General features: G+C 44.6%; 1 protein-coding gene across 1 annotated transcript; it reads left to right on the top strand.

Moving 5' to 3' along the window:
- The first annotated feature begins 6829 nt into the window (after positions 1–6829).
- Positions 6830–11081, top strand: LOC112119487 (monocyte chemotactic protein 1B-like). The gene is made up of 3 exons (XM_024218165.1): positions 6830–6899; positions 9997–10114; positions 10925–11081. Exons 1-3 carry the CDS (start codon positions 6830–6832, stop codon positions 11079–11081), a joined length of 345 nt encoding a protein of 114 aa, XP_024073933.1.
- Positions 11082–12115: the final 1034 nt, after the last annotated feature.

Raw genomic sequence — 12115 nt, 5'->3', positions numbered from 1 at the left:
TTCTCTACTGTGGCTATTGTAATTATGCTGTTTGGTGTCATGGAGGATTTTGTTGCTTCTGCTCTCTGAGGGCGCTGTTGAATCTGGAGCTTTTCAATTGCTGGCTCCTCTCTATAAAACTTTATATGACTGCTGTGTGTATGCACAAGTTTGTGTCTCTGTATTTCAATTAGTGTCAGTTTATTTTGATTTAGAATAAGTGCCCATCCATCACTCTGGGTACTTTTACAACAAATTAAAATGCACAGTGCCAAGTACAAGTTAATGGATTGCTGATATCAATCAAATTATTAGCCACTGTTATTTAACTATTGGCGTTATTCCTTATCTAGTGTTATTTATTAGTAATTATTATGGTCATAGTCCCTAGAAGCCCCAAACAGAGATCAGCTCCATTGTGCTAGGCACTGCACAAATTTATAATGAAAGAGGATCCCTTTCCGAAAGGGCCAGATTTTTAAAGGTGTTTAGGCACCTAAGGATGCAGACAGGTGCCTAGTGGGATTTTCAAAAGCACTTGTCTGCACCTTTAGGGGTCTAAATACCTATAAAAATCCAGCCCAAAGAGCTCAGACAATCTGAGTATATGATAAGAGACAACAGGTGAATACAACAACCAGTCTAGAGGAGCCCATGGTAACAATGAGACCCATATTGAGCAGCGGTCACAGAAATTGCCTAGCTGTTGCTGAGCATTTTGTCATTATCGTGGCTGAGGCGAGTTTAATAATTAACTACTTAGCAATTAAAGTAATTAAAGAGTCCTACAATCACATCATATATTTTTGTTCTCTCTCTGTCCACCAAATGTCTGTGTAAGAGGATATCTTCCATTGTTGTATGCCGTGTTGTGGTAGCCATGACGGTCCCAGGATATTAGAGAGACAAGGTGGATGAGGAATATCTTTTATTGGACCAACTTCTGTTGGTGAAAGAGACAAGCATTCAAGCTTGCACATAGCTCCAAAGATGTTACCTCTGTTGTCTGTGTAAAAAGATGGTCTTTGAAATGTAGCCAGACTGTTCATAAATCCAGGGCTAGTTGTCTCATTTAAACTCAACTTTACTGGATATCCAGTTTGCTTTGGTAGATGTACCACATACTGGACATTGTCACTTTGCTTCATGCCAGTGCATTTTCTGAAGCATTCAAAGTACACTGTGATTAAAGCTATGTGAATAACTGATCTTTCAAGTTGCTGGCTGTTCTGAAAAATCGAAAAAGAAAATTGAGTAGACGCAAAATGAAACATTTTAGAAATTTTTGGTGAACTGAAAAGTTAACAAAAAAACCATATCGGATTGAACATAACATTTTGTTTTGAACTGGAGCATTTTAAAAACTTTTTTTATTTAAAAAAATTCAATAAAATTTTGAATTGAAAAATCCTGACATGTTGCTTAGAAAATGTTGAAATAAAAATGTTAACTTTGGGGGATTTTTAAAAATCCTCCCCCCCCTCACATGAACAGTTCAGCAAAACTGAAATTGAGAAAAATGTTGGTGTCTCTGTATCTACATTTTTTGCCAAAAAAAGTTTTGGCTGAATAATGTCACCCAGCTCTATCTGGGTTGCGTGACCTTCCAAAGTTTCATAGAAGCCTTCCGCAGTCTAGTTGCTTATATGAAAGGAATATTAGGGAAAGTAATTTGTGTATTTGTAGCTGTCTTTTTAATGCAACTTAGCAGCTAGAAACAAGAAACACCACAAATCTGGTTCTCCTTTATACCAAGCCCCCTTTACATCTTTCTGGCAGTGTAAAGTGGCCTTAGTGTAAATCAGAATTGAACCCCAAGTGTCCTACCAGATCCCCTCAGATCACAGACTATTGTTTGGGAATCTGTGCTTTACGTTGCATCCCGTATCAGCCTATGAAACTCCCTGCTGAAAACAGATCCCAGCTGAGGAACACCAGCTACCCAGACTGATGACCAAGAAGATACTAATGCCCTCTGAAAGGGAAGAGTCTGCACAAAGAGATGCATTTTGCTTTACACCTTAAAAGCAGTGAGACTTTGGCTCTGAATGAGCAATGGCGGAAAAGGAAGATTTCCAAACCTCATTTCAGGGGAGATTCTAAAAATGGGTCAAGGTTTTGAGGGAGGGAGGTTCTCTTAATCTATCTGAGCTGGCTCCCCAATGCCCTGCTTGTGCAATACACTTTCAGAGGCAGCTGGTGACTCTACTAGAGCACACCTTTGCACAGGTGAAAATGGCTATCCTGGGTCCAAGGTAGAGGAGAACTGGGCCTACAGCACTCAGTATAAACACGCATATTCACAGAAGATAAAAAATGTGCCCTCTAGTCGTAAGAGACTATAGCGTGGAGCAGTGGTGACCCATGCCTGCCAATAGTGTGTGTGTGTGTGGGGGGCGGAGTGAGGGCAGCCGGCTTCAGCAGTGTTACTGAGCATGCTCAGTCCATGTGAGCATGGTCAGTACAAGCCAAGCAGCAAATGTGCGGGTGGGGGGGTGACCCTGCCCGTCCCCCCTCCCACGTGTCTCATCTGGCGGGGAGGGATGGTCTTGTGGTCGCAGCACAGGGCTGGGACTCAGGAGAGCTGGGTACAGATCCTAGGTCTGTCACAAACTTTCTATGTGAGTTATTTAATCTCTGTGTGCCTCAGTCTCCTACCACCAGGAAGGGAGATGCTTCAGCTGCTGCTAGCAGCTTGTCTATGCCAGTGTTATCACCATGGCTACCAATGGGGGAGTTTTAGAAATAGGGGGAGCGGATTTTGAGAAAAAGTGTCTAGTGCATCTGGGGCCCTCAGGGCATAGCTCAATCTCCATAGCTAGCACAATCTTGGACCTCTTTGCTGAGGCTACAAATGAAGGTGCTAATGAATGTGAACTGAACAGATGACCATTTCCTTCCACCGGAGCAGCATAGGTTCCAACGCATGGCTGTAGAATGTCTACAAAAACCAAATGGTTGGTGTGGAGCAATGTTGCAAATGAGGGACTGTAAAATAGATGCAACTGTAGTGGAGAGAAGACCATGGAGACTGCCCCGCACGTGGCAGTAATACTCTGAGTTAACAAGCATCTAATATAAAAATGTCTTTGTCCCCAGTGCTCTTGGAAACCATAGTTAGCTCCCTGTTATCAACACTGTGTTTAAATATAGTTGCAATGAACTTGGATTCTACTCCTACTGTGGACTAGGCCTATGAGAGATGAGAGATTCTCCTCTCTGACCCCACATGGAAGGTCTTTTGAGCTTCCCTTGTTTATACCTACAGGAACCATGACAGAAATGATTCCTAAAACTCTATAAAGTCACTTTGGCCTAACGCTGTTCACTTCTGCTTCTGCCATCTCTGGTGAAGGAGGGAATGTGGCTGAGTGCAGCTATTGCTATTCCTCGGGCCATATTCAACATAACAACATAAGAACAGACATACTGGGTCAGTCCAATAGCCAGGTATCTTGTCTTCCGACAGTGGCCAATGCCAGGTGCTTTAGAGAGAATGAACAGAACAGGGCAATTATCGAATGATCCACCCCCTATTGTCTACTTCCAGATTCTGGCAGTCAGAGTCCAGAACACCCGAAGCATGGGGATGCATCCCTGACCATCTTGGATAATAGCCATGGATGGACCTTTGCTCCATTAACTTATCTAAGACTTTTTAAAACCCTGTTACAGTTTTGGCCTTCACAACATCCCCTGGCAATGAGTTCCACAGGTTGACTGTGCATTGTGTGAAGGAGTGAGAAACCTGATAATGTCTGACACAACCATGAGGAAACCAAATTAGAAACTGCTTCTGCCAAAACAGGACCCACTCCCTGCAAATTTAGACTAGAGCCTGTTTGCCAGATTCTCCAGCACAGGATATGGGTAACTCATGTGGAGGCTAGTGGAGTTACTTGTATCTTGCAAGTTGAGGTTTAGGCCTTTGGGCATTTGTTCTTTCTGTCAACATGCCCCAAACACCTAGGGACATAGGCGCCGACTTTGTGGTGCTCCGGGGCTAGAGCACCCACGGGGAAAAATTAGTGGGTGCTCTGGACCTACCAGCAGCCAAACTCCCCTCCTCACCTGAGCGCACCGCATCCCCGCTCCTCCGCCTACCTCGGAGTGTTTCCCGCCCGGCCGCCGCCAAACAGCTGTTTGGTGTCGTTAGCAAGCTCCGGGGGTGGGGGGAGGAGCGGGAACATGAGCGCTCAGGGAGGAGGTGGGGAAGGGGAGGCGGGGATTTGGGGAAGGAGTTGGAATGGGGCAGGGAGGGGGTGGAGTTGGGGCAGGGGGGGAAGAGGTTGGAATGGGGAAGAGGTTGGAATGGGGGCGGGGAAGGGATGGGAAGAGGCGGGGCAGGGGCAGGGCCTCATGGAAGGGGTGGATTGGGGCGGGGCCAGAGCAGAGGGGGGTCGAACACCCAGGGAAAAGAGGGGAAGTCGGCGCCTATGCCTAGGGATGTCAGTGTGGGGCCTGTGCATGTAAGGGGAGAGCAAAATAGCTTTAACAAGATCCACCACACAGAATGGGCAGGGAATATCTCCCTATTACTAAACCTGCCATATCTTTAAGAGCCACTGTGACAATCTGTATCCCTACGTTCACCTTTTTTACAAAACTATAATAGATTTTGTACAAAGTGTGCCTTGTGAAGTATCATCTGAAAACTCGTAATTTGCTGATCATTATTGTCCTGGTAAAATATGTGTGGCAACATTGTATGTAAAGTTATAATATTCTACACTATAACATTACTGAGACATGTTCCAAATTTAAAAAAGCAGGCACAAACCAGTTCCTCAAAGACAAAAGGCAAACTGACACCTCAGCCAGGTGTCAACAAAATCAAATGAACTATCATCTGGTTGAGTGGCCATTCTTTGGCAGGAAAAAGGGTATGAGTGAGAAATCTACATTTTTGGCAAAGAAACAGCCGGAGGTTCCTATCCCCACAGATCTTCTGTCTCCTGAACCTCAGCTGGAGATGATTTTCAAAGAAGAAGAGAACTATAAGAAAGGGGAACAGATGCCCCCAAACACTCCTCCCTTTCCCTCTGCCCATGGCATCAACAACACCTGAGGGACAAGGAAATTAACACTGAACTGGGGGAGGGGTCCTGAGCTGAAAGGATTCCAGCCAGTAAGACTGCTGTAGCATGTGATGTCAGAAACCTTTGCTTTGAATTCATTTAGCTTGTTAAATTAGATATTCTTTGCATTTTACCTTTTATTTTCTTTGTAACCAATTCTGACTCTTATGCGTCATTACTTGTAATCACTTAAAATCTATCTTTCGGTAGTTAATAAACTTGTTTTATTGTTTTATCTAAACCAATGTGTTTAGATTGAAATGTTTGGGAAACTTCATTTGGGAAAACAGGATTTGTGCATATAATTTTCTATTAATGAAATGACGGACATTATATGAGCTTGCATTGTCCAGGAAGGTGCTGGACAGCACAAGACACACAGTTCTGGGGGAAAGTCTGGGACTGGGCGTTGGCTGGAGTTGCCCTGTAGTGTAATTCATGGGTGGCTGGCTAATGGTTATAGCACTCATACAGAAACGCTGGGAGTGATTTACATGCTGGAGGCTGTGCGTGAGCAACAGAGGTACATTAAGATTTACTGGGGCCCTGGGCACAAAGAACATTTGGGCCTCACATACCCCACGGGCCCAGGGGGTGCCAGAATTGGAGAGGGGTAAGGGGGGGCCATGCCCACCCACTTTTTAACATGGGCATAACAGCCTCAGGCAAGCGCAGCACAGAAGTGGCAGGGGAACCCCTGCTTCTCATCTTCCACTGAGGCCATGGCCCCGCCAGGCCAGAAGCTGGAGCCGGGCTGTGGTAAGAGCCGCCTAGGGAGCCTGGGCCTCAGTGGGGAGCCTCGGCCCCTACAGCTGCCCTGGGTGGTGCACCCCAGGGGGGCGGGGACATGGGCCGGGGGCTGCTTTTGGGCATCCTGGCCCCCTGCCTAGGTGTAGGGTCCAGGGCTCCCCACAGTGGCTTGGGCTCCCTGGGTGGCTCTTACTGCAGCCTGGCTCTGGCTCCTGGCCTGGCTGGGGACAGGGCCCCAGGGGAAGAGGAGTAGTAGGCCGGGACCACAGTTCCAGTGCTGATGGCCCCCTCACGTCTACACAGGTTCTGGTACTCCTGTGGGGGCCCCCAAATTGGCCAGAGGCACTGGGCACGGGGCCTATGGGCCTTTGAGTTAATCCGTCACTGGTGTGCAGACTAGCAATGGTTGCTCTCACAGCGAAGCAGTGTAAAAGGCATTGCAGGTTGGAAAATTGAGGGGACGCAGCTGTCCATCAGTCCAGATTGTACCCAGAGTAATGTCACAGCCACCTCTGACGTACAGCTGCTAAGGACAATCCAATTGATTCCTGTTTCCATTAGCAAAGCCTCCCCTCTTGTAACTCATGTTTCCCTTTAAGTGGTCCAGGAGTGACCTAGCTCTGCGCCCGTCACTCTTTGCCTCTGTGGTGGGTTTTAGCTTTGTATGCTCACAGCCTAGATATCAAAGGACAGGAACATTACTGGTTTCCACTGCAGAAAGGTGACTTTTTTTCAGCCTAAAATAAGACATGCTTGCAAAGTGTCAGCAAGAGGCAACCACAGCTCAGTTTGTGGCAGGAAAAAGCCTTAACAGGGGTCTAGCAAGGGAAGAGGAGTTTTTCTGCACCTTTAAAAAAAAGTACTGATTGCTTCTCAAAATTTCCGTCTCTGCTCACCCCCACCATGACGCCCCTTTCATTGGGTGTAGGAAGTGAGCTGACCATTGCAAGATATATAAAAGCTCAGTGAAAGGGGCTCCGATTATCATTTTCTCCTCTGCTACTCCAAGGAAGCCATCAACAATGAAACTCCACGCAACAGACATCCTGGTCATTTTCTGGCTCGGCCTCTTTACTGTGAGCACCGTGAGAGGTAAGTGTTTAACTCTTCAGGAACATAGCAATAGCCATACTATATCAGCCCCGTGGTCCGTCCAATCCAGTGTCCTGTCTCGGGCAGTGACCGGTACTCGATATGTAGGAGGAAGGAGTGAGAAAACTGATAGTGAACAGTTATGGAATAACTTGCCCATAGGAGAAGTTTCTTCCTAACCCCTATCAACTGGTGGTTGGTTTATGCCCAAGAGGATTTATATCCCTGGCAAACCTTTGAGCTTAACTAAAGTATCGATGGATGCTCTTATTATCCATAATAAATGTCTAAACCTTTTTTGATCTTACTGATATATTGTGGTAACGAGTTCCACAGGTTGATTATGCATTTTATAAAAAGCATGTCTTTCAGGCAGTTTCAAGGATGTTGCCTTTTAATTTTGTTGGTTGTGCCCTTCTTCTAATGTTATGAAAACGGAGAGCTCCCAATTCATTTTCTACAGTCTGTTCATTATTGTATATACACCTTTGTCTTATTATAGCTGGGTTCAAAAAAGAACTGGATAAGTTCATGGAGGATGGGTAGAGCCCTGCAAATCTGTGGATATTCGTATCTGCGGGTGCGGATATCTGTGGATCATTTTTGCGGATCGGATACAGATACAAATTTTGTATCCGCACAGGGCTCTACGGATAGGTCCATCAATGGCTATTAGCCAACATTGTCAGGGACGCAATCCCATGCTTGGGGCAACCCAAAACTTCTGACTACCAAAAGCTGGGAGTGGAAGATGGGGTGGATCACTCCATAATTGTGCTATTCTGTACTCTCCTCCTGAAGCTCTGGTATGGCCCTCTGTCAGAGACTGGATACTGGGCAAGATGGACCATGGTCTGACCCAGGATGACAACTCTTATATTTATCATGTCACTTCTTATTTGTCTCCTCTCTGATCTATATAGTCCTGGTCTTTTTAGTCTCTCCCTGTATGGAAATCTTCCCAAGACTCTAGTAATTTTCATTGACTTTCTGTGAAATCCTTGTGTATTTGTGCTAAATCCTTTTTGAGGTGGGGTGGCTAGAAGTGAAGACAGCATTCAAGACTACATCACACCATTCACGGATACAATGAAATTATGATATTTTTAGTCTTATTCACTATTTCTTTCTTAATAAGGTTTACACACTTGTTTTGTTTTTATGAGCACAGCTTCACATTGGTCTTTTAAATTAACTGTCCACAGTGACACTTAGATCTTTTTCCTATTAATCATGAACAATTAATACACCACGACACTTGTAATAGACCACACTTGTTGCAAAAGCTCATCCGCACACACACAAGCACATATACAAATACACCATAAACAGATGCATGCAACAAGAACAAAAAAACCACATGCACAACCACAGTCATACCCAGTTCAGGCAGAACCACAAGAATACACAATGATGAGTATAAAAAAGTACCTTCACAAAACTCCACAAACCCCAAACACAGCCCCTCCCACACAAACACAAAATAATCTGCACTAGACATCCAGAGGGCTCATCCCTGTAGTGTGTGTTTGTTGTTGCTGTTCCAACCCTGTGTCCCTGGCAGGATAATTTGCCATAAAATGTAGCTGAAACTTTCTGTAGAAGGACCGTGCATATCAGGCAATATGTGGGGAGATAGGGCAGAGATCAAAAGTCTCAGGTGGTAGCCCCGTTAGAAGTGATTCTGTGGATGTGAGCAATTGGGCAGAAGATACGGAACTTTCCAAAGGCAGATGAATAGGAAGAGGGAGGAAAGAGGCAAAGTATTTGATTTTTTTTTCACGGTAGTTAATTGTCCTCCAAGTGGGTTTGATTTTTAAAAATTTTTTGGTTAAAGGGAACAGAGGGAGACAAAGATTTTGCTGGGAAGGAGAGTAAGAGCCCCAGGGAATGGAGGGGAAGGCAGCAGCAGCAAAGTGGGGAGAGAAATGAAGTGAAGAGGAAAACAGAAGGCAGCAGGAGGCAGAAGAAAAGAATGGAGTCACATAAGTATGTGGGAGACGGAGAGGAAAGCGGAGAGGGATGTGAGCAGCATAAGAGGGATCAGAAAGGGCAGTGATAAGAAATGGGCAGAGAGGGGAGTTATAGGCACACATCTTTGCACCATAAAAGCGGATATCTACTCAGACCTCTTCCAAACCGCTTAGAGAAGCTCTGCTTGTATAGGGAATATTCTTTAGAGCCAGGTGTGAGAGGGTGGAAATAATCCCACATGGGCAGGCAGTAAATCCACTGGCCACATTTGAGGATTGTAATTCAGAGTCCCCAAATTCTAATCCCACTCTGCTTCTTACACCTACTTTTTCAAAAGTGGCCACTTTTGCTGGTTGCCTGGGTTTTTGGGTGCTTCCATGACTTTCTGGGTACTCCACACCTCTGAAAATCAGGCCCAGGATGTCTCAAGTTGGATACCCTAAATCAGAGTGCCCCAGTTTCTTCACCTGTAAAACAGGGATGATAATATTGATCTTCCTTTGTAAAGTATGTTGAGATTCTCCCAGGAAAGGTGCTATGCAAGCACCAACTCTTAGTATTATTACATGCACACACCTGGTTGAAGCATGTGATACCCTTCTATTTCCGAGTGACGCTGTTTGACAGGCACACACTTGCTCACATTCCCACTTTTAATTAACGTATCGCATATTCATCCAGAACCTTACATCCCAAAAGATCCCCAAATGCTTTAGATACTTTATGTACACAGATCGCTTCAACTGAAATGAAGCCGTCTCTGGGAACCCAGCAGCTCTTTGATAGCGAAGCACTGCTACATGACAGTTTAGGACAGAAAGTGAAGAGCAATGGACCCAATTGAAAGTGCAGAGGCAATTTAGGAAGGCAGAATGTAATTACTATCCACACTGGAATTTGGCCAAGACATTTACTCTTACAATTGCCTTGGCTTTTTAATGATCTCAGATGATCAGGAGTTTGGTTGTATAGCTCCTATGTAAGAAGCATACTTAGGAAATGGATCCCAGTACATACATCTATAGATATTTCAACTGTAATTTAACATGCAATAATTTCCACTTAGTGTAAAGAATGACTATTCATTTAGCATTAGCTTACCATCTATTTTTTTCCCCTGCAGGAAGTGTTGCAAGTCAAATCGCGCCCAAAAGCTCCTGTGTAGACCTGTCCACGCAGCAGCTGGACATCAGACGACTTGTTAAATATGAGACGCAGCACATACCAGTAAAAGCTGTGATGTAAGTATCTGGACTACTCTTCAAACTAATCTAGAGACACATGCTGCTGCTATCAGGAGAGAAAGGGCAGGGGTAGAACTGAATCACAGCAAGCATGAGGGTCTTCAGTCTGACCAAAACATACTACTGAAGAGCATTCTTTCATTTCTAGCAGGTAGTAACTGTTAGTGGATGAACCTCAAAAAGTCTGGAGGATTTGTGCTGTTCAGAGGAGCATCCACAATTTGGATTGAACAGACAAACCTTTTTGATCAAGAAATTAGGAGGAAATCTCCCAAAGAGCAAGAGCTGTTTTGAGTGGCATGCTGGGGAATAGCAAACGTTGCTGTCAATTGGCAATGAGGTGCATTGCGCTGAGCTGTGTGAAGGAAACATACAGAACAGCGAAGTGTGATTATCCCTCCTTCTAGAGGATGTGACCGGTCCTTCAATCTCATGAGCATCTATTTAATTTTGGTTCTTGTGGGATAAATAAAGGGCCAACTCAGTATGCCAGGTGCTTAGCTCTTTTGAAATTTCTGGCTATACAGTATATGCCTATGTACGTTTATGAATACACTATATATACACACACACACACACACACACACACACACACGGCATGTATGTAGAGTTGATGTCCATACCATACAGCAGAACCAGCTCATTCCTGGCTTTGCGACTCTTTAGTGATGCAACCATCCCAAATGCCTGAAGACAAAACCTTTGTACCACACCACATAGGCCATAGAATAGAAATATGCACACAAGACCTTGGTTTGGAGAGAAGAATTTTAATGGCCGCCTGGCTTTCCTTTTCTTCCCCTGCAGGTTCATCACCAAACGAGGCATCAAGATCTGCGTGCAGCCTGATCTCAAATGGGTGCAGGATGCCATAAAATTCCTGGATAAAGGACCTGTCCGCAGAAGACCCAACAACAAGCCCGTGTCCAAACCCAAGCCCAAGCCCAAGCCCAGAGGCAATTAACTAAATGGATGCACCAGCCCAATCCTCAGCAACTGCTTGTACTTCTTCTAGGTGTTAATTGGAAATAAAATCTCTGAACTAACATGGGCCCATCGGAATCCATTCATCACTAGGGCAGAGCTGACTGAGAATCATTCCATTTTATAGCTGGACTTTTCCGCCCTGTTTTCAGGTTTATTTTCTGAAATGTTCATTAATAATTATTTATTACTGTGTGTAGGCATCTCCCCTCCCCCCCTCCACCTGGATGAACTTTTATAGTTACAAAGGACAAGGATGTGGGTGAAACTACTTCATAGAGGGTTTGATACCGGTGAAGGAGGTTGGCGTCAGACACTGGGGCTGGACTTTAAAAAGAGTCTGGATAATTTTATGATAATTAATAACTATATAAGCTATAAGTAAACAGCCTGTATGCTCCAGGGCATCAGCTGATAACTGCAAGATTCAGGAGGGAATTAGCTAGATGTATTGGGTCTAATTCTCCTCCCACTTTGCAACAATGCAAATTCATTGGGACAGGTCCTCTCCCAGTATAAGTGATGATCAGTCTAGAGTGTAACTTGATGCAGATTTACACCCGTGGAGGATCTAGCTCACTGACTTCTGTGAAGTTACTCCTTATTTACACTGGTATGAGATAGATCTGAACCAGTTGCTTTATTTTTTCCTTTGCATTCCTCTGAAGCATCATGTGTAAGCCATGGCTGGAGGTAGGAGACCGCGCTTGATGCCAATCCTATTTACCAATCTCTTATTCTCCAGGTAGTGGAGAGCCATGTCCAAGGGGCTTTACATTTTAGAAATGAATGGATTCTAATAACTGTGGTGTCTCTGTTTTTCTGTAAATTAATAAAATTCTTGCAAATCTATAGTCAAATGGTATGTGTGTCTGCTTGTATGTGACCCGCATGGAGATCACACAGTGGGGGTAGGGAGGTTATAGCACAAATCCATGATTTTATTGTCAGCCTAGGAGAAATAACTTTTCCAGAAACATCTGCTGCCACCTTCAATAGCTAACAGTAGATAGA

This window comes from Terrapene carolina, unplaced genomic scaffold (genome assembly GCF_002925995.2).
Source record: "Terrapene carolina triunguis isolate 2854851 unplaced genomic scaffold, T_m_triunguis-2.0 Scaffold558, whole genome shotgun sequence".
Classification (NCBI taxonomy): Eukaryota; Metazoa; Chordata; order Testudines; family Emydidae; genus Terrapene; species Terrapene triunguis.
Note: the sequence above shows the minus strand (reverse complement) of the source record. Positions and strands in the feature narration are given on the sequence as shown.